At 35.9% G+C, this 22,335-nt stretch overlaps 1 protein-coding gene across 1 annotated transcript in view; it reads right to left on the reverse strand.

Annotated features, from left to right (window-relative positions):
• IL1RAPL1 (interleukin 1 receptor accessory protein like 1) overlaps positions 1-22,335 on the reverse strand; it is a 1,535,580-nt gene that overhangs the window by 53,712 nt on the left and 1,459,533 nt on the right. The window contains exons 7-8 of the mRNA XM_072615230.1: positions 4,924-5,056; positions 2,863-3,008 (exon numbers count right to left, since the gene is read on the reverse strand). Coding sequence (XP_072471331.1) covers positions 2,863-3,008; positions 4,924-5,056 — 279 coding nt within the window. The remainder of the gene's footprint in view (positions 1-2,862; positions 3,009-4,923; positions 5,057-22,335) is intronic.

The following is a 22,335-nucleotide window of genomic DNA, read 5'->3' on the forward strand; positions in this document are numbered from 1 at the left end:
TCCATGAATCTAAGTCCCATTCCCAGACATGAAATTCCTAGTCAGCTATTCACTTTCAAAAGAAAAAACAAATTTGGACTTGTTCATCACTTTTATTCACTGGTGAAGGGTGAGGAAAATGTAGCTTGTGCCTTGTGTTCTTTATTTATAAACACTTCTTAATTATTTAGGGTCCTTCTGGAAGTGTCATTTGTATGGCATCTAGTACAAGATTGATAGCCTATAGTATTGAGTTTATAATATGAATCCAATAGATATGCTCTTAAATGAATTATTGATCATTTCCTGATGGCCTTTAAAAATAAAGATCTGATATAGAGTTTTATGCAATGGTTTTCATGTTGATTTTATGCTAGCAACACTTGATTCTTTGGCTATAACTGAGTCCAGAAGGGGAATTGCAAGATCCGTTTTTCCAACAGTCTACCTTAAGGCATAATTGCACTTAACCTTTAAGACAGATCACCTTTGTGACTTGAAGCTATCAACCACAGAAATTTTTAGTGCCATTAAAGAAGCAATATGTATAAGTGTGTTACTGTAGTAGATCCTGGCAGAATCACTGGTCTGTATGGCTCTGAGACACTTCCTTCAATGGATACACACTGAAGAAGTATGTAAGTAATTCTGCTGCCATACAAATTTCCTTTAGGAGAACTGAACAGTAAACAAGACACCTGCTTACCTTCTCTATATCTCTAGTATAAACCCACATCAACCATCCCAAAAGAAATTTATTTAAGTTTTGTCTTTATCTTTTATTTCCTTTGTCTAGAAAAGAATGATTCACTGATGAACTGGTATGGTATTTTAGCTCTGTCTGCCTTATTGTTAAGTTTAATTTTTAGCAAATTATTTTTACATGCATTTATAATATCTCTCCCACTACTCCCCATCCCTGAATCAAAAGGACAATAGAAAGAAAAGAATGAGGAAAGACACCATCACAAACATGTATATTCCATGAAAATAAATTCCCACTTTGGTGTGCTTGAAAATAGATGCCTCCACATTTTAAGTTCATCACTTCTCTGACAGGTGAATTCTCAGTTTTCAAATGCATTCTGTATGGGAGCATGACAATGCTGTACACATCTTCATTTGATGTCCAAATTTGTCTATGGATTGACGTGATCTTAATTAGATTACATTGTGTCTCCTTTTTCCTCACATTTAAAGAGGTTTTTTTCTTGGTGGTTACAAATGACAGTGTGGTAAAGGACATGGATAACCTGACTCTAAGTCATCAAGTTGCCTTCAACTCCTACTGCTTACACAGGAGATGGACTATGTCACCATGCGTGGGTCGTTTAGCCTTTCAGTGGTCCTTTCAACTTTCTTGAAGATAATGAGGATTTATTCTAAAAGTCCTCCAGTAAGAGTATTTAAAAGGTATCCACGTGTTTTTCTTCTTCTAACTACAAAGAAATTTGAATCAAATAGGGCATTTGAAACTATTTATATGCATTTGTTGAGTAAGAAAATATTATGGTGTTCTTTTTTTGTAAATACCATAAAGCAAACTTCATAAGTTTGAACATGTCATTATCATAATTTTTATTTATTAAAAAGTTTCACTACCACCTAGCAATAATGACTAGCATCTTACATTTCCTATTATTCTTACCTATTCAGATTGCATACTTCTCCCCCCCCAACCCCAATGATTGCTTCTTTAAAAAAATAATTAAAAATCCTTATTGGTTTAATGGATAGAACACTGTTCCTGAAATTAGGAAGATCTGAGTTCAAATTTAGCCTCAAACATTTATTAGTTATGTGACACTGGACAAAACAGGTAACTTCTATTTTTTTCCATTTCCACAGTTATTAAATGGAGATTAACAAAACAAAACAAAGGAACAAAAGCTCCTACCATCCAGGCCTTTTGTAAGGATAAAATAAGCTAATATTTGTATGATGTTTTGCAAATTGTAAGTTGATATATAATTTTAGTTTTTCTCATTTTTGTTATTGTAGTCCACTATAGGCAAGGCAGGAGACAAGATGTATTAATGTATATTTTCAAAGAACTTGCTCTAGGAAGATATAAAATGCTTGAAATTATAAGAGATTAATTAATCTTAGCAACAACCATTGTGCCTGGGGAAAAAAAAATACAAGAAAATGGGTCTCCACTGGGAAATGATTGAAAATCCTGTGCTACATGAAAATCATGGAGTATTACTGTTACCATAAGAAATGACAAATGTGAGAATTCAGAAAAAAAAAAACATTGAAAGATTTATATGAACTGATTCAGAAGGAAGTAAACATAACCAGGAGGACAATATGAAATTTCTAAAGTAATGTTGAGTATAATAACAACATTAAAAACCATCAAACTCTGATGGAATTATAATAAACAGTCTCATCCATGGAGAACATATGGGGAAACAAACTTCCCTCTTCTCAATAAAGATATATATATATATATATATATATATATATATATATATATATATATATATATATATATATATATATATATATATATACAGCAGATCTGGAATGCTATAGACACTATCAGACAGATGTGTTTAGTGGCTTTGCTTAAGTGTTTCTCTTTATTACAAAGAAGACTTTGCATCTGGTGGGGTTATAATGAGGGGAAATGATAGTGACACAAAAATCTAACACTAAAATTCATCTTAAAACCAAAATTATTGTAATTCTTTGTTTCTATATTTTTAAAAAGCTGGCAGTCCTTGTAGCAATGCTAGTATATTACTTTGACTATAGCTTTGTTGAGAAAATAGCAATCATTCTTTTTTTTAGAGTATCTCATGTTTTCTAAGAGAGTCAAGGTCAGAATAAGGTCTTTTCCAGATATAACACCCATAAAGAAACAGTCATCTTTACCTCGTTTATGAAGGAGAACACTGGCATGCCTGCGCCCATTTCCATTTTCAACGTAACAAGAGTAATTTCCCAAATCTCCTTCTTCTACAGAGTCAACAATTAATGAGATGGAAACTTCTTGCTCCCCAAGATGTTCCTTAAGAATCCTGAATAACACACACACACACACACACAAATGTATACACCATCAGATTATTACATGATTCTGATTTTCTGATATGAATACACTACTCACAATCTACAACATTTGATCTTCAAATTTGGCTATGGTTTGATGTGATCTTAATTAAATTACATCATGCCTCTTTGTTTCTCACTTCTAATGAGAATTCTTGTCTAGATGGATGCAAATGACAGTTACAGTTAATTATCTTCAGAGAAGAAGGACTCACATGGTGAAAGCAGAGGTGAAGGACACCTTGAAGAAAAGTTTATAAACTGTTTTCCATATGAGGTAGGTTATGCTGTTGGTCTAAGAAGGTGAAAAATTATGATGTCCTAGGCTGTAAAGCCATTTCTCAGCTTATGTCAAGAAAAACATTTCTGTGATATTGTGACATTTCAGTTGAAGCCCTTAGTCTGGTGTTTCTTAATGATAAAATATAATTGCCTATTTTTAAAGAAATGTGAAATTATTAACCTCGAGGCTGAATATTCGGATAAAATGGTTAATTCTGACATTTGAAATGAATGGTAAAATGTTCCCCCAAATAACTGCCCAGGAGTTTGGCATTCTATGCAGCAAATAAGGTGATATTTCCTTAGTTCTCTTAGTACCCTCCAGCTGTGTCTCTACCTTTCTTTCCCCTCCTGATTTTCCAACCCACACCCATGCACATACACATATTTTCCAATTCAGGAGAGAAAATGGAAAACCTCCTTAGAGGAACAAGCAAAAAAATACCCAACAACAACAAAACTCAAAACAACCAAACAAAAACCATTGTAAAGAGGTTTATAGCTCTTTTTAAAGTTATGAAGTTCAAAGTCTCTGGATGAAAGACAATAGCAAAGCTTTAAATAAGAAATATTGCTCAACTTCTTTCCATGTTTCGTAGCACACTTGGTCTAGGCTGTGCATGAGAAAAATTAGAGTATACTAGGGTGAGATATATGTGGTTCCATCTTTCCACTGTCCAGAGAAGAGGAACCTGATTCGAATAAGCTCAAAAGATTGCATGGGTCTATCTTCTCTTGAAAAATATATTTTTTTTCCTGTTACCCTTATCAGTTTTCATGTTGAAGATAATAAACAGAAAATACTAAAACTGCTTCTCTTATCCTAGATAATGTGATCTTCAGATGAAGATAAATTTCAGAACTTTATACATCGATCTGATTCTGTCATAAGGCATTCATTGTGACTAGTATAACCTTGTACATTTAAATTGTGTTTAAGATTCAGTAGCTGTAATGAAGCATAATTTTAGTGAGTAATGAAGATAGACCTTGCAGCCAGAAGAAGGAGATGCAGGGGATTTCGGTTTACTTCTTCAACCTTGATTATTTTGTAAGTGTATTCCTCTTTAACATCTCTACTGCATAACTATTTGTGTAGCAAAGTCAAAATAAGGAAGACTTTTGTACAAGAAATACATTTTGCATCCAAATATTTTGTACTTTCTTCAAGTGTTTTTCAATTGACTAGGTAATTAGAATGTACAGGAAATATAGGTGGAAAGATAGGAATGTTATGACATGCTATCTCTAATTTTTTTCTTCCTTCTTTATTATTGAGAACACCTAGGAAAACCATGCTGTCACAATTTCCATAGTTTTATTGTTCTTTGATCTCTTGAACAATACTGTATTCCTTAGTGAAAACTCTTGACGTGTTTATTTCCTGTAACTTTTCAATTGGCATGCTTGTTTTTCATTTCATCAGTCAGTCTCTTAACAACTTTTCCTCTCTGTCATTCAGTGTTAAAAGATTTTTATTGTCAGAGTAGTAATAAAAATTTTTTAAAAGTTTTCTTTATTCAGGACTGCATTCTCTATATAAGCAAGTTCACTGAATATAGCCAAAGAATAATAAAACACCGGCAACAACATATGTTTTACCTAATGTCACTTTCCCAGACCCGATTTTCGTCAAGATCTTCAATGAACTTCTCTCCTTTCATCCAGTAAATTAAAGGACTGACATCTCCACTGTAGCCAAAGAATGCTCGGCAGGTTAGATTAGCCAAATTACCTGTCATAAGGAAATAAGGAAAACATGTTATTTTAAAATATTTAATTTGTTGAACAAGCTAGAAGGAAAGACTTTGCTCATTTTGAGGTCTGTATAATATAATGCTAATCTGAATACTGCTTTTGGGGTTTATGCTTTTGCCCCTAGGTCAAAAACAAAGAAGACAGGCTTTTGACAGTGGTTTGGTCAATGAAGTGAGAATTACTGATAAAATTTCTTAGGGTAAAGAGAATGTAATTTAGGTCATTATATGTGGGAGAATAAATAAAGGGAGCCACACCTTTGATTAAGAAAAATAAGAAGTCAGTAATCCAAGATTGTGTAAAAATATTGCAGATATACAATTTACTCTATGAAAAGTCTAATTTTAAATCAATAAGGTCAAAATATGTACACACAGAAATATAGATAAGAAGAAAATCACACAAACAAAAATGCTTTGCACCATCTTTACCTAGATGCAAAATTATTGGCAGTGATCAAACATGTTCCATTTATTGAGACTCTGGATGGGAGGCATCAAAATACCACAATGGCAATAACTACTGACCAGCTGACACATATTAATCATAATCAGTTTGAGAGCAGAAAATATCGTGTTTGCTCTTGTTGTGGATTCAAGTCCTGCTTCTGACATGCCCTGGTTCTTTGAACATGGGGAAGTTACTTGACCTCTTAGTGCCCTAGACACGTGTTTAAGACTATCATTTATAATAGCAGGAGTACCTAGCATGTATACAGTTCCTTAGCTATGCTGTCTTATCTGATCCTTTCAATAACCCTATGAGATAGGTGCTGATTTCCATTTTCTGGATAAGAAAACTAAGGCAGAGAGAAGTTATTTGACTTCTCGTGGTCAGACAGCTAGTATCTGAAACAGAATTTGAACTCAGGGTCCCCTTGACTCCAGGACAGCTAGTCAGCACAGTGGATAGAGAGCCGGACCTGGAGTCAAGAAGACTTATTTCCTGAGCTCAAATCTAGCTTCAGACACTCACTAGCTATGTGACTCTGGGTAAGTCACTTAACTCTGTTTGCCTCAGTTTCCTCATCTGTGAAATAAGCTGGGGAAGGAAATGGTAAACAACTCCAGTATCTCTGCCATAAAAACTCCAAATGGGGTGATGAAAAGTCATGTACAACTGAAAAGTGACTTGACTCCAAGGCTAGTACTCTTGACTATTAGGTCACTTAGCTGCTGTAAAGAAGTTGTATTGAGAGTACCAACCTGCATTGGTACCTTGCTGAGGAACTCTATCTTCGCAAACAGACAAATAAATACATAAGTCATCAATCCATTCCTTCTGCTAGCCTAGTACATGTTTCCAGTTTTCAAACTGAGATAAACTAGGTGATCTCAAATGTCCTCTGAGGTCAGGATTTGTCTCCAAGCCCTATTTTCCACTTTGCACATAAACATCACATAGCAAAAGGCAACAGCATAAGTACACTGCACAAAATGCTGAATTTGGATTCAGGAAATATTCAACCTAAATCTCCTACCTCCCAAATTTACTGCTTCTGCAACCATGGACAAATTGCTTGGGATAAAATACATTTACTACTCACTTCACTGAATTGTTAGGAGGATCAAATGATGTGATATACATAAAATACTTGGCAAAATGTAAAAGCTCATTGACGATGTAGCTAGTAGAAGTAGTCACCCTAGCCCCTTAGGAGTGGCTGCCACTCGTTATTAATGTGCAGAAAGTTTTGTAGCATTTTGACAGTGTAGCTTTATTCTGAGTAATGCTAAACACGCTGTCCATATCTAAGGTGGAAGATGCTCATTTCTAAGTTCTGTCCTGTTCTTCCCCTGACATTCCTAGGCGTGTAGGGGGCAAAATGAAGTGATTTCAACAGTCAAGTTTTCTCAAGAAGCAACACTGTGAGGCGCCATTTGCCTTGAGATGACTTATATAAAAAATAAAGGGAAAGGATGCTTTGTTGATGCTCTGCTCCTAAATGCAAGCATACCTATAAATTTATTGTTGCTCATCTACTTTTATATCAAGTTGTTAAATAACAATAGAGGTATGTAGAAGAGAATGATTAGTTCATTCACCTTTCTATCTCTGCAGGGACCAATAAAAGGTCCGTACTTGATTCTTAAAGAATTTTCAAGGCATTTATAAAATCAAGGAATTGAACCAGATGATCTTTAAGGGTTCTTTCAACTCTAAGAATCTATGAACTTAAGAAACAATATACCCATATATCTCCATGTATCTCCACCACTTGTCCAATTGGGAAGTTTACTCAAGTGGCTATCAGGACGATGGTTTCATTCTAGGTTACTAGAGATGGGACACCAATTCTCCAAATTGTCTCCTATTCAGATTATGCTTTATATATTAAATTTTAACATCCAGGAAATGAGAAAGCATTTTATTGAACTGTTAAATTTCAACTGTCTGGGATCATACAATGTTTAAATTACTGGCATAAATAAATAGTAAGAGAACATAAAATAAAATGGCTAGCTGTTTCCACAAGTTAATTTTTGTGCTACTAACAGTTTTTATATAGTGTGGAGATCTCTCTAGGAACTATTAGGTCCCTGTTGGAAATTTTAGACATTATAGATAATAACAAGGAAACTACATCAGCTCAAATCAGTTAAGAGAATAAGTTTAATATTGTTTGATGAGTTCCAGACAAAAAATGGTCTTTTCAAGATAATCTATCAAATTTAATAGTAATTTTCAAAAATCAGAAGACAACAAATGCCTGAGAGAAATAGAAATCATCCACAAACAAAAATAATCTCTATTGCTAGGATACTATGTACATTAACTTCAAGCCAGAGTCTGTTTCTTTTGAAGGGAAATAGTAGATACGTCCATCCGCTGCTGAAGAAGACTATGCCATCAGAGAAATGATGACATGACTTGCACTTGACTTTGTTTTGAGTGAGGGGGCACTGTGCAGGTCACCAGTCTCACTTCTCCTCCAGAGCCATCTGAATCCAGTGACCAGATATTCATCAGGATGACTGGAGATGACCCAGGATGAGGCAATTGGGGTTAAGTGACTTGCCCAAGGTCACACAGCTAGTGAGTGCCAAGTGTCTGAGGTGAGATTGACCGCAGATCCTCCTGACTCCTTCACTGGTGCTGTATCCATGGTACCACCTAGCTGCCCCAAAATAATGTTGCATTGACCGGGAATCAAACCAGGGTCTCCTGTGTGGGAGGCGAGAATTTTACCACTGAACCACCAGAGCTGAAGGAAGTAGAGGGGATTCCCTTTTCTATTCTGACTCCTATAATAAGGGATATTTTGAAGAAACTTCCAAAGTTATAAATCCCTTCTTCTGTCTCATTCCATCCCAGAGATCCAAAAGAACCCTCATGACATGCTCATGGTATTTCACCTTGCTCTGTTCACAGAAACTATATTCAGGATATGGTAAGACTTTTAAAATACTCAATTCAAAAGATGCTAGATGCCTTCTATCTAAACTTCCCTGCTGAGGGGGCTGCTATCTTTCCATTCATGTAAAATTATAGGATCCAAGTCACCTTTGAATCTTTTCTGTTCGTCAATTTCCTATATCCCATCAGTTTCCAAGCCTTGGCAATTCCACTTCTAGTTCTCACAAATGACTTTTCTGCTCTGACATGGACACTGTCACCACCTTAACAGAAGTCCTCATCACCTCCTGCCTGGACAGTTTCATTAGCCTGCTAATTGCTTTCTCTGTCACCAATTTCTCCTCTCTCTAGTTCATCCTCCATATAGTTTCCAGAAATAATCTTAAGGCATAGATTTAATGCTAACCATATCATTACTCTGTTCAAAAAATTTTGGTAGCTCTTTATTGCCTCTAGGTTTAGGTACAAATCCCTTAGATGGGCAGTTATGTCCCAGCACGATCTGGATTCAACTTATTTTCCAATATTATTTTGTATTATTCTCTTTCTATATTCTCTATTTTATATTTCATCCACAAAAACCACTAGCTATTCCCTAAACTCAACATTCCATGCCCCACCTCCATGATTTGGACAGGCTAATCCCCATGTTTAGAATGAATTCCCTCTTCATTACCAACCTATTAGGATTCCTATTCTCCACTGAGGCTAAGGTAACCAATTGCTCTATTAGATCTTCCTTAATTACCTCAGTTTTTAGTGATCTCTCTCTCTCTTTTCAAAAAATACTTGCACTGTATTTATGTGTCCATATTTTATTTTCTTTCTTCCCTCACTCCATTCACAGCAGAATATAGGATCATAGGTTTAAACCTGGAAAGAACCTCAGAGGTCATGTAGTTTAAAAAGAAAGTCTCCATTTTACACTGGAAGCACACAAGAAGAGGGTAAGTAACTTGCTCAAATTCAGTAATTTTGTCACAATGGAAATGGAATTTGAACCCAGAGTTCTGACTCCAATGTGCACTCTGTTATACTATAAATGAAAACCCCTTGAGGGTATATCTTGTTTATTTTTTGTCACTGTACCTCCAGTGACAAAAAGTGTTTTGAATATAATAAGTTCTTCATAAATTATTTCTATTAAATTTTTAAACTGAATAAATAAAAGATGTCCAGGTGCTGTGAGAGAAGGGAATAAACATTTAGATAATGTCTTCTAATGTCAAAACTCAGATGGTACTAGATACAACAAGACAAATTCATTATCAGTCAATAACTTCTCCTTGTTCAAGGTCACACAAAGATGTTTCTGTCTAAATTTTCAATTCCACTTGGGCAATTAATTAAGTGGCATTCCAATTCACTGTGACTTAATGATTAGAATTTAGATTTCACCTTCTGATGGTTAGTTATTCTGTAATTCAATACTCTGAAACGGTCTATCCATTGTAAATTTTGACATCTCTTCTTTTAGAGACATAAAGACCTTATTTTTGTTGATTGAATATTAAAGTCAGTAACGAACTCCTCTTTTGATTACATAGAGTTTTCTACATACTATATCAAGTAAGAAAAAATCAGAGAACTTTTAAGTAATTAAAGCTTTAAAAAAAAAGGTTAGCTATTATCAAATCCCAGAACAAGATCAAAAGATTTCTCTAATAACTGGGCATTTAAATATAATCAACATAACTGTCATGATTTTTAATAAAATGACCAAGCTTTTCCTTCATCTTGTGCACTATGGCAGATCTTATAAAGCCATAGCACATTTCCAATTGACAAATGCTTTTTAAGGGGAGTATGCATTAAAGGGAATATGCTCTACTTTAGAAATAATGACAGAATGGTTGACAAGGGGTGTTAATAACCCAGGTGTTCAACTGAAAATTAATTTTCATCTTTACTGTGGCTAAACTTTGCCATAAACCAAAAGGAAGATTATTAGTGGATCATAACTAATAGCTGTTGTCATATTTACCAAGAAGGTCAAAGACACAAATAAGGGTACCATCTATGCCTAAATATTCATGGGGACATTTTTTGTGGAAGAAAAATATTCTGGGGTCCTCCCTTTTGATTGGGGCTTGTTGAATTTATTAGACTATATGAATGTCATGAGAAACTCTTACTCTGTAAGCAATGATGAATATGAGGAATTCAAAGAAATATGTGAAGACTTGTAGGAATGGAGAAAACAGAGCCAAGGGAATGGTATTCAGATTGTCTAAAATGTGTAAGGGTAGCAAGGTAGTACAGTGGATAGAATCAGGAAGACTCCTCATCTTGAGTTCAAATCTGGCCTCAGACACTTAAATTGACCTTGGGCTCAATTTAACCCTTTCATTTAACCCTGTTTGCCTCAGTTTCCTAATCTGCAAAATGAGCTAGAGAAGGAAATGGCAAACCACTCTAGAATCCTTTTCAAGCAAACTTCCACCGAGGTCTTGAAGAGTCAGACAGGACTGAAATGACTAAACTACAACAAAATAGTGTAAGTGAAAACAGTACTAAAAGGCAGCATGACTCAGATTAATTGTGATAAGCTATCCTATTCCTAAAGAAGAGATAATAACACACAAATCTTTCCTCTTGGCAGAAAGATAGGGGATATAGTACAGAATTTTACATATAATGTCATTTATCTTTCAGCTTTGATCGGCTAGTTGCTTTGTTTTGTTTTTGCGTGAGAAAGCTGTTAAAGAGGTGAATGTGAAAACCTGCACTTTTTCTTACTGATTCCCTCTTCTTCCCTTCTCTCCTAATCCCTTGATTTTCAAGCAATAAGTAGGCCTCAGGCTAGAAAGAGCGACTGAACTTGATAGATTATCAGTGAGACTCGAGAAGAAACCATTTAAATATATATGTGTATACATACATATATATATATATATATATATATGCAGAGAGAGAGAGGGAGAGACAGAGACAGAGGCAGAGAGGGAGGGAGAGAGAGACAGAGACAGAGACAGAGGCAGAGAGAGAGGGGGAGAGAGACAGAGAGACAGAGAGAGAGAGAGAGAGACAGAGACAGAGAGAGAGGGAGGGAGGGAGGGAGAAAGAGAAAAATGAGAGAAGAGAGACCTAGGAACTCTACGCTAAGGCTTTCCTTAGCTTGGGTAACTACTGTGATATTGTTGCTGTTCAATCATTTCAGTCATGTTTGAGATGTCATGATCCCACTTGAGGTTTTCTTAGCAAAGATCCTGGAGTGGTTTGCCATTTCCTTCTCTAGCTCATTTTACAGATGAGGAAAATCAAGTAAACAGATGACTTGCCCAGGGTCACACAGCTAGTAAGTGTCTCAGACTGTAATTGAACTCAGGTCTTTCTGACTCCAGGGTCAGTGATCTATCTACTACTTGACCTAGCTGCCCCAGTATTTGAATCAGTCCTTATAATATCCCATTCTTTTGAAAATCAATATAATATAAATATGACACCATTTGCATCATCAAGTACAATTTTCGTGAATGTCTCCAGTGATCTTTTTTCATTGTAAGAATCATATCAATATAATTTCTTTTTCTTTGTATAAATCCAAGTTTCTAACTTGCTACCAATAGAAACCAACCATTTTTTCTGTCATTCTGTCTCACCAATTTATTTCAACCTGACACACTGATAATGTAATCTCTGGTTCCGATAGCAAGTGATTCAAATAAACTACATGACTTCCAATCCTTGTCTACTTAGGTACTAAAAATAGCACAGGTACTTCTCTGATATCCCAGTTATGGGGCTCATCCCCCACTCAAGTCATGTTAGCATTGGCAAAAAGCACTCAAGAAGAAATATTAGTCAACAATATGAGCAGCAAGATTCCAAAAGAGACATAGATTTTCACCTGTGTAAGAGTAAATAAGGTTTATTTCATCTCTCCTTCAATACATTTATTTTCCTTTAAATAACAACAGAGGAAGTTAAATCACTAATGACAAAACATCATGCACCAAGTTCATGTATGTCGTGAGTTAAGCCCCAATGACAATGGTATTCTTGCTGTTTTGAGTTGATGTCTGTAAAAGTGATGGTGAATTGCATTAAATGTCTTCAGCTTTTTAAGGAAAGGTACATTATCAGTGCAAATCCACCAGGTTCAGATGGAAACACTTTAAAATTGATCTTAAAAAATCTTTTGCTACCTAAATTGGTAACAGTGCTTGTTACACAACTAACTTCCAAAACAGACCAAAATATGAGAGGGATCTTGGGGGAAAAAGCACATTCACTGCAACCAGTGAATTCCAATTGGCAGCAACACTTGTTCTTTAGGGCAATATTCTTCTAATTAGCTACCTATTATTTGGTTGTATCTAAAACTGCTGATAAATGAGATTCTTTCTCCACTAGAGGACATTATCTGGCTTATCGATAACCAATCAACAAACAACAGTGACAACAGCTACAAGACCATGTACACAACTAAAAAGCAAATAACAAATTGCTTTCTTTAATTAAAACCATGGGCATCTAGAGAACCTGCTAATTGCAATTAGCAAGTAGTGACTTTTGTGCTTGAAGGCAATATCTCATATGGACCATTTAAATTGTTTTTGCATCATTAATTATATGTGGTAGAATATAATAAAATGCTATGTAAAGAGAGCTGTTTTATATTTTAAAAAAAGCTCTTCATTTTATCCTAAAAGAATGTCACCTAGAAAGCATTTTCCTGTCTTGTCCCAGTTATATTGAATGACTCCTATCCCAAAAAGTTCACCATATTACTGAAAGAACAACAGATTGAGGTGATAAATATATTTAGAAACCTAGGAAACTTTTAAGACATATCACAAAATTAAAGACTGTTAGAGCTGTAAAGGGTGTTAAGCATGTCCATTTAGTTCAACCCCTTCCATTTAGGGAAAACTGAAGCTGAAAGGTTAAGAGGCTTGCCAAAATCACAAACAAATTAATGGTGATTTTGCATAGACGTCTATGTATGATATGTATAAAACTCCTACTTTTACCCTTCCTCTACCCTTTCTGAGGTATGATGGATTATTTCTGGGGGTGGCAAAAAGAACTAAAGTGGAAAGAGACATGAAGTTTTAGCAGCAGAGAAAAGTGATGAGGCTGGAGAATCTCAGGAAGACTTGTATGAGCTGATGCAAAGTGAAGGGAGCAGAACAAGAGAATAATTTATACCATGACAACACTGTCAAGAAAAAGAACTTTGAAAGAACCGAGAACTCGGATCAACCCAGTGACCGATGATTAATGTAAAGAACTGCTGACGAGGCATGCGACTCACCTCATGCGAGAAAGGGGAGTTATGGAATGAGACAGTGGGCATGGCCATCGTTGAAATTGGTTTTGCTTCAGTATGTATATTTGTTACAAAGGTTCCCCCCCCCCCCCACACTTTTGAAGGGAAAAGGAGGATGGGAGGAACATAAAGTACATTTTTTTTGTTGATAAAAAATAAAATTCATATATAAAAAAGAAAAGTAGAACTGTATTTAAGGGGAAAGGAATGCAAAGTCATTGACATTTTTCTCTTTGCCAAGGAAGAGTGCTGATTGAATTAATTCCATTCTGAAATGGGTTAATTGTGCTCAGAACAGATTCCTCACAAGCAGTCATTAAAAAAAAAAAAAAATCACCATTCCCCCAAAGCTGTAGTTTGCAGTAGATTCTGTTTTCTGAAATTAACTTTAGAGTTAGAATGGTCCTTGGACAGTATGAGCTGAACATCCTGTGGAACTGGGTGGTTGAAGTCTTTGAACCAAAGAGAGGAGCAAATCTCATACTTTTCAGAAATCTAAGTGCAGACCAATTCTCAGAAAGTACGGAGAACTAGAGGAGTGGCAAGTTTGAAGACACTTCTAGATAATTACTGCTTATTATTATGTATGACATCCTCATTACTGATTGCTCTATATCAAATGTACGATAAGAATAAAACTGCTGTATTCATTATTACAAAATGTGTATCTTCTTTCATGAGGAGCCAATTCCATCCTGGCAGTTGTGTGACTAATAGTTGCATGTAGTCAAATAAAAAGGAGACAGTTTTCAAGTATGTGGAAGCTCAGAGATAAATTCAAATCCATAAAATAACAACAATTCATACACCTGGATCCATCATAAAAGACAGAAGTAAGTAGTAGAAAGTGTCATTTTCTGGCATTTATAGTCTTGGTATTTATTCAGAGTTTCTGGCCCTCTTTATCTAAGAGGTAACAATAGGGTTTTAGTGTAATATGGAGAGCTGCTGAATCCTGTGTTCTAGGACTCTAAATTGTTGGAGAGGTGGTAGCAAAAATACAAATTCAATTTAATTCACCAAGTATCTATTAATTATCTATTTGTTGCTAAGTGTTAGGATAAAGAGTTAAAAAAATTGCTTGCCCACAAAAAAGTTTATTTTCTACTGGGGGGTGATGCAACATGTACATGTATAAGTATATGCATGGTAAATTGAAAAACAGGAAGAAATTATGCAAAAATAAAAGTATCATACATGCACCCTATAGGAGACATCACATGATCTGATCCTTAAAGGAATCTGGGGATTATCAGAGATAGAAGTAAAAAAGAAAGTGCATTCCAGGCATGGTGGACAGCCTCTGCCCAGTCATGGAAAATGGAGATGGAGGACCAAGTTAAGAGAAACACCAAATAGGCTAGTTTGGTTGGGATAGACAGTGTGTAAAGGAGAATACTCTAACAAAAACCTGAGTAGATCAAGGCCACATTGTTAAGGTTTTAAAATGTCAAATTTAAGAATTTGCATTTTATCTTAGATTCAATAGGAGTCCATGAAGTTCTTGATTAAAGAATTGCTATGATAAGACTTAGGTTTTATGAAAATTTTGACTATTGTGTTGAGGATAAGTAGAAGAGGGGAGAGACTAAAGCCACTGCATATGCTCTAAGTGAAATGACCATGTTGAGAAACAGGAGGAGAGATGGAGAGAGATACAGAGAAAGATTGATTCAGGGATACAGAGAGAGATAGGCAGAGAGATAGAGACAGAGAGAGAGACATAGAGAGAGGGAGAGAGGGAAAGAGGGAGAGGCGAAGAGGGAGATAGAGACACATACACAAAGATGAAGAGACACAGAAACAGAGAAACAGAGAGATACAGAGACAGAGAGGAAGGGAAGGAGAGAGAAGACAGAGAGAAAAACGAGTGAGGGAAGCAGAGAGACACAGAAAGACAGAAAAAGAGAGACAGAGAATTCTGAATGGTGGAAACTTTAAGGGCTGTTAGAAATCCCAAATTCAAGGATCTGACCTTCTAGGGATAGAAAAGACCTGGACAATGCCATTCTCTTAGAGAGATGATATGAGAATCTAGGTATTTAGAGAGATTCTTGGATGACGACGATGATAATGTTTTCTTAGGGAGGACAGCAACATGCAATGCACCAGGGGGATACAACATGTATGGATGGAAAACCAATAAAAGACTAAGTTACAATATAGTGACACAAAAGACACTTACTTTGTTCTTCTCTAATACTAGGAATTATTTAGAGGGTTCAAGTCCAGTTTGGTCAACCCAGTTCCTAAATCCTTAAAGTAATAACGTAGAGGAGTTTCCATGGTATAGGATGGATTCATTGGAACATCAGGTGTGGGGCAGTGAGGTTTGTATTTCTAGAAATTCTAAGTTTGCTTCCCTTCTGGAGAAATATATACCATGGAATGATAGCATTAATGTGAAAAATTGAACAGGACCTGGATAAAGACAATAATCATCAGAAAAATTTATTGAGTGCTTATCATGTACAGAATTTTGTATCAATTAGTTATGGGCTACTCTGAGTAATTTATGTGTTTCATGCATTTTCTTTGTAAATATAGTAAGGGTGTCCTGTATACCCTATTTATTCATAGTTACCTAAAATACTCCACAACATCTGGGGGCCCTTTTGCAAAGATTTGTGAAGATCTAAGACATGAGTAACATTCTGACATTTCCCAGAGAAAATTCTGGATGGGAACAAAATGCCCCAGAGATGCGGTATTTGTAAAACAAAGAAACAAAAACCCTTAAAAAACAAAAAAAAACAACAAAGCCTTTTAGAACAAGACCAGGTGTCTAAGAGGCACTATATAATTATCTTTCCCTTCCTTTCCCCTTCCCAAACCTCATTTGAAAGTGCATTCATCATTCCATCTATGTCTATATTGATATCGATACATATGTCTACATAAAGCATATTTTGTATGTGTTTTTGTGTATACCCTATAATATGGATTGAATAAAATAAAACTGGCTACCCATGGTTCACACAATCTGTACTAGTACCTTGGCATCGTTACCACTAGGGCATATACATACATATCTAACTTTAAATCAAGACCATGGATGGCTAGTGTTCAGAATCTGATGTTGACTGCTCAGAAGAAGGGGATCTCCAGTACTCTAGGCATCTGAGAGTCAAATTTGTGAAGCTGGGGGCTTTTGTCCTCTAAACCATTCTGTCCTTTACCCTTCATGATTATACTTTAGAAAGGGTTATCTCTAGAATTCTGTTTTGATTTATTCCCATCTTTGTTCCCTTTTGTGTAATTCAGGATCTTCCCCATCAGCTTTACATGTTTACATGGCAGTCCCAGGTGCCTATGATATTATTCTTTATCAGAATTCTTGTATGAGTGATCTACAGCTGATTCTTCCCTTTCTCACTATGCACTTGCTTACAATTTAGTTGTCATACTACTGTGAGAGGTTGCATGAAGCTCTTCATCAATGATTTCCTAATTACAAATCAAAAGACATAGATCATAGTATAAGAAGTGGGCAGAACTTGATAAGTCATTTAATCTAATTCACTAATTTCGTGGATATTTAAACCAAGCCCTCAAAGTTTAAGTGGCTTATCCAAGATCATTCAGGTAGAACAGCTAGGTTTTAAGCCCAGTTACCTGGTACATATCACCCAGATAGCAAGTAGGTAATCTGGATTTGGAATTGTGATCTACTGACAGGCAATATATGGTTCTATTTATCATGTCATGCGACCTCTCAAATGCAATGATGTGGTTCTATTCCTATGTGACATATCTGTAGCATTTACTACAACCCCCCTTTCCTTAAAACTTTTTCTTCTGTTGGAGTCTATAAATTTCCATAATGGTGTTTTTCTTACTTCTTAACAAATATTTTACTTTCTCTATTTTCCTCAGCAGTTTTGATCCCACAAAAATTTACTGAGTGCTTATCATGTGCAGAATTCTGTTTTAGTTTCTAAGGAGATGCACAATTTAGATGACATATGGTCCCTGCACTCATGGAGCTTCAAATCTAGTAGGAGGGTAAAGCTCATGTACAAATAACTATAATATGAAATGAGAGGCAATTTTCTAAGAGGAGCCAAAAACATGCTGTGGTTGTGAACTGAATTTGATACCAAATCAACTTTGAATTTTGGCTGATTCATTCACTAACACTAAGTGTCAATTACTCACATATACAGTCACTCCATGGGGATATGATAACTGTAATATAGAATACAGTAAGATAAAAGCACAGAAATGGTACAAAATGATATGTAACACATAATGAAAGGAAGACAATTTATAGTCCAGAGGGACTGGCTTCTCTCCTTGGCTTCTTTGCCTTTGTACATGACTGAAATTGATTCATTACAACTCTGCGATACTCAATTCAAATGCTTCTTCTTAGAGCACTTTTTTGGGTCTTTTGTTTTTATATTACAAACATTTTCAGAATATATTCATCCCATGAGAGATTACTTGCAATAGAGTAAAAATTAAGCAGGACTTCCAAAACAGTCATCTCATCCAACAGCATATTCAACATTCCATATCTGCAGCATCCCCTACCAACTCTATTTTAAAGGTTAGGTTTTTTTTAAGTGAACATAAGTCTAATCCTCCTCCCACTCCATCACCTCGATGAAAAATAAGAGTAAAGGGGAAAAATCCCTTATAGCAAATGTGTGTAGTCAAGCAAAACAAATTCTCTCCTTCCTTCTGAGGAAGTCTTTCTTGATCTCCTTGTGGTTAAAATTCTATCCCTCCTCCAATTATCTTGTATTTGCCTATCTGTGTAAATGTTATATCCCCCAATTGAATGAAAACTTTCTAAAATAGGAAGGAAAATGAACTAATAGAAAGAGGGCTGCCATAGGAATCAGAGGTCCTGGGCTCCAATACTAACCTGAATCCTCCTGACCTTGGGCAAGTCACTTCAACTGAATGATTCTCAATATTCTTATTTGTAAAATTGTGTGTGTATGTGTGTGTGTGTGTGTGTGTGTGTGTGTGTGTGTGTGTGTGTTGGGGGGAGCTGACTAAAATGTTGTGAAGTCTCTTTCAACCTTGGATATATGATGCTAAGAATTTTCTTTTTCTTTTTGTGCTCCCTGCACCAAGCACAAGGTTGTAAGTAGATACTAAACAGGGCAGCTAGGTGGGGCAGGGGATAGAGTGCCAGTTCTGGAGTCAAGAAGACTCATTTTCCTGAGTTCAAATCTAGTCTCAGACATTTACTAACCATGTGATCCTAGGCAAGTCACTTAATCCTGTTTGGTTCAGTTTCTTCATCTGGATAATGAAGTAGAGAAAGAAATGTCAAATGATCCCAGTACCTTTGCCAAGAAAACCCCAAATGTCAAATTGGACTGAAAAACAACTGACCATCAAAAAGCACGAAATAAATGCTTGTTAAACTGAACTACATTGAATTGAATATCAAGGGAAGAAGTCCCCTAGATAAGTTTCTTCTGTCACTACCCAGGGGATCAAAGATCTTCTATAAAGGTTGTGTTTCTGTGTTGACAGTCTTTCCTTCACAATTTTCCTTTGGTATATCTTCCCCTACTCTGAACAAGTTCAGTCAGTCATTGAGAGTTTACAACACCCTTTTAGTAGATTATGAGGGAATTTCAAAGTACAAACTAGATATGGATTATGTGAATTATGGGTTTCCAGGCTTACTTTACTCAATTTATCTTAGCATAAATTATATAGAGATCAAGCTTTCATAGTCATCTATACTCCTATTTCTAATTCACATCTTTTCCTGCCTAATGTCAGGCCAGAGCTATTTTTCTCTTTTCTCTCCATTTTGCACAGTGAAGTCCTTCTCCACTTCACATTAAAACAGTTATCAAAGGCATCAAAAAACCCAACTCACTGGTTATCCTGAATTCTATCACTAGTAGTCTTTTTTTCCTGAGCCTATAGCCTTGAGCTAACATCCCAGGAGTTATTTTTTTAAATATTTACCATCCCTTTGGAATCAGTCAATTTTAAACAAGTTTCTGTATTTTTATACTTCTACCCTTTTCTTCTGATGAAGATCTGATTCCTAATCTCTCCTCCTGAGTCCCCACCCCTTCCCTCCACCTTCTTGTCTCTCAACTCAGCACCTAACATTTCCTTGCTATCAACCTCCTTGTAACTTCTCTTCTTTGTACCAACATCAGCGTTTCTGAAACACAAATACAAATGAGTTAGGGGATGGTCCAAAGAAAAGTGAAAAACATTTCACAAAATGTTCACTGAGTCAGTAAACATTTAATAAGTGCCTAGTATGTGTCAGGAACTGTTCTAAACTGTTCTAAACTCTAGTATGTGTCAGAAACTGTTCTAAACTCAAAGAAAAGCAAAAGCCATCCCTTTCTCTCAAGGAGGTCACGTTCTCATGGGGTTACAACATGCCAAAAACTTTGTTCGTATGAGGTACATACACAATGAACTGGAAATCATCAACTGACTGGAAGCACTAGAATCAAGTCTTTTGGAAGAATTTCTAAAAGACAATCTTGCTTCTTAGAAGGTGAGATTTTAGCTGGGGTGTGACAGTTGGCCAGGGAAATTGAGAAAAAGATACAGGCATGGGGTACAACCAGAGAAAATCCCAGGATTTGGGAGATGGAGTGCTTTGTTCTAGAAAAAGCAAGAAAGATAGAGTCACTGGATCATGGGGATGTATGTGCAAAATATAAAAAGGCTGGAAACACTGTGGGAGTGGTTGCGAATGTATATTTTTTTTAAGAGAGGTAATCTAAATTCCCTAGCCCACTGAATAGTTATTAATACAGTTGCTCACATTTTAATAGTATCAATTCCTCTTGATGCTCAGTCAGTTATGACCATAAGGACCAATCTCTCCTAGGAAATGGTCATACTACTTTGAAACTAAATAAATGGAAATGTAGCAATTATTTTAAACCTTCCAGCAAATCCTTGCAGAGATCTACATCTTGCAAAAGGTGAAGAGAGCACAAAGGCAATTAAATGTCCTAGTGTGGGGCGATGGTACGTAGTATATTAACTCCTTGGTGTGAGTTATTAGTAGATTCTGATGTGAGCTGCTAAATAAAACAGAATGAGGTTGCTAGTATGCTGTGAATTCCAAAACCACCGTCACCTTGATAATGAAAATATTCATTAACCCACATAGCTCTTATCAACTTGATACCTTTAATCTGTCACAACCTTGCTTGCCCTCATTTCACAAATACTTATTAAGACAAAACATGAGGCAAAATTAATAAAACAGCCTATAACCCAATAGAACTCTTCTAAGCCAAACTCTAAAATAATCTGAAAGCTGCAGCCTTAAAACATGATTTGAATGAGTTTCTTGAACACACTTTGTAGATTCAAAGAGTCAAAATAAGTATCTTGATGCCAAGAACTCATTTCTTTTTACATTTACTTGAAAAGTGCCTTGAATTTAGCTGACACGATGCTTGCAAATGCTTAGTGAATTGAGTTGAATTCTCTGGACTAAAGGGTTACAGAGAGGTGGTGTAAATTCCATGAGGAAAACTATGCTTTCAGAGGTCTGGGGAAATGTGAGAACCATGCCATATAACTTCCTTAATGGGAGCAAAGCCACTTACCAAGAAGGTCTTTTTCTCTAGCAATCTAGAATCATGTAATGGTTAGAAAAATGATGCTTCAGAAGCTGCTCTATTACTTTAGAAAAGCTCAATAAATTGTTGTTCAGGTCGCAGATCACTGATTCTCCCTGGAGGGGATTATTAGTTGGACTTAGGGAAAAATAAAATAGTGATTTTGGAAAAAAAAACAAAACAAAACAAAAACTCCTTTTCCAACAGAAGTGGGCGAATGTGAAATTTCCTAAACGTCTGGAGAAAAAAAATAATAGTAAATTCAAGAAAAAACATTTAGATTTTTCTATCTTATATTTGAATAGTGCTTTATTCTTTTCGAATACCTGGCATATATTACTAAATGTAGTAAAATATTGATTTAATTTGTTACATGGTACTCTGTCTGAGTAGATATTGATTGCTAAAATAGAGGCTGGGTGGGAAAGACCATGTGTCGCCCAACAAGTAGACCATGGGAGCTGTGTCCTAGAGTTTGCAGAGAGGAATAAGATATAAGAAAATGGGAAAACTAGGAAGGGGTCAAGTCATGAAGAATGTAAGTGACAAAGGACTTGATATTTGATCTTGGGAGTGTTAGGGAGAAAATTAAGTGTATTGAGTGTGTGTGTGTGTGTGTGTGTGTGTGTGTGTGTGTGTGTGTGTGTGTGTGTAGAGAAGAACATGAGAATCACTTTGGAAGCTGAGGGATGGATTGAAATGGGAAAAGAATTGCCAAGTAAATCAATTAGAAGGCTTTCTAATAGTCTAAGACAGAGGGATGACCTGAACTGGGAAGGGGGTGGGAAGGGAAGCTGTATTAGTGGAGACAATTGAATTTGCAGGACTTTTAAGTGATGTGATGAAGGAAGAGACAAGTGATGAGTCATAAATGACAAATGAAAGTGGGGAGTTGAAGATGACATGCAAGTTTTTGTCATGGACAATTGGGATGAGGTAGAGTCCTGAACGGTAATGAGGAAGTTGGGAAGAGGGAAGGGTTTCGTTGGGGACAGGTATTAAGTCTTGCTTTGAACATGGTGAGCTTCAGATGCCCCTGGTAAT

This window comes from Notamacropus eugenii, chromosome 5, assembly GCF_028372415.1.
Source record: "Notamacropus eugenii isolate mMacEug1 chromosome 5, mMacEug1.pri_v2, whole genome shotgun sequence".
NCBI classification, from domain to species: domain Eukaryota; kingdom Metazoa; phylum Chordata; class Mammalia; order Diprotodontia; family Macropodidae; genus Notamacropus; species Notamacropus eugenii.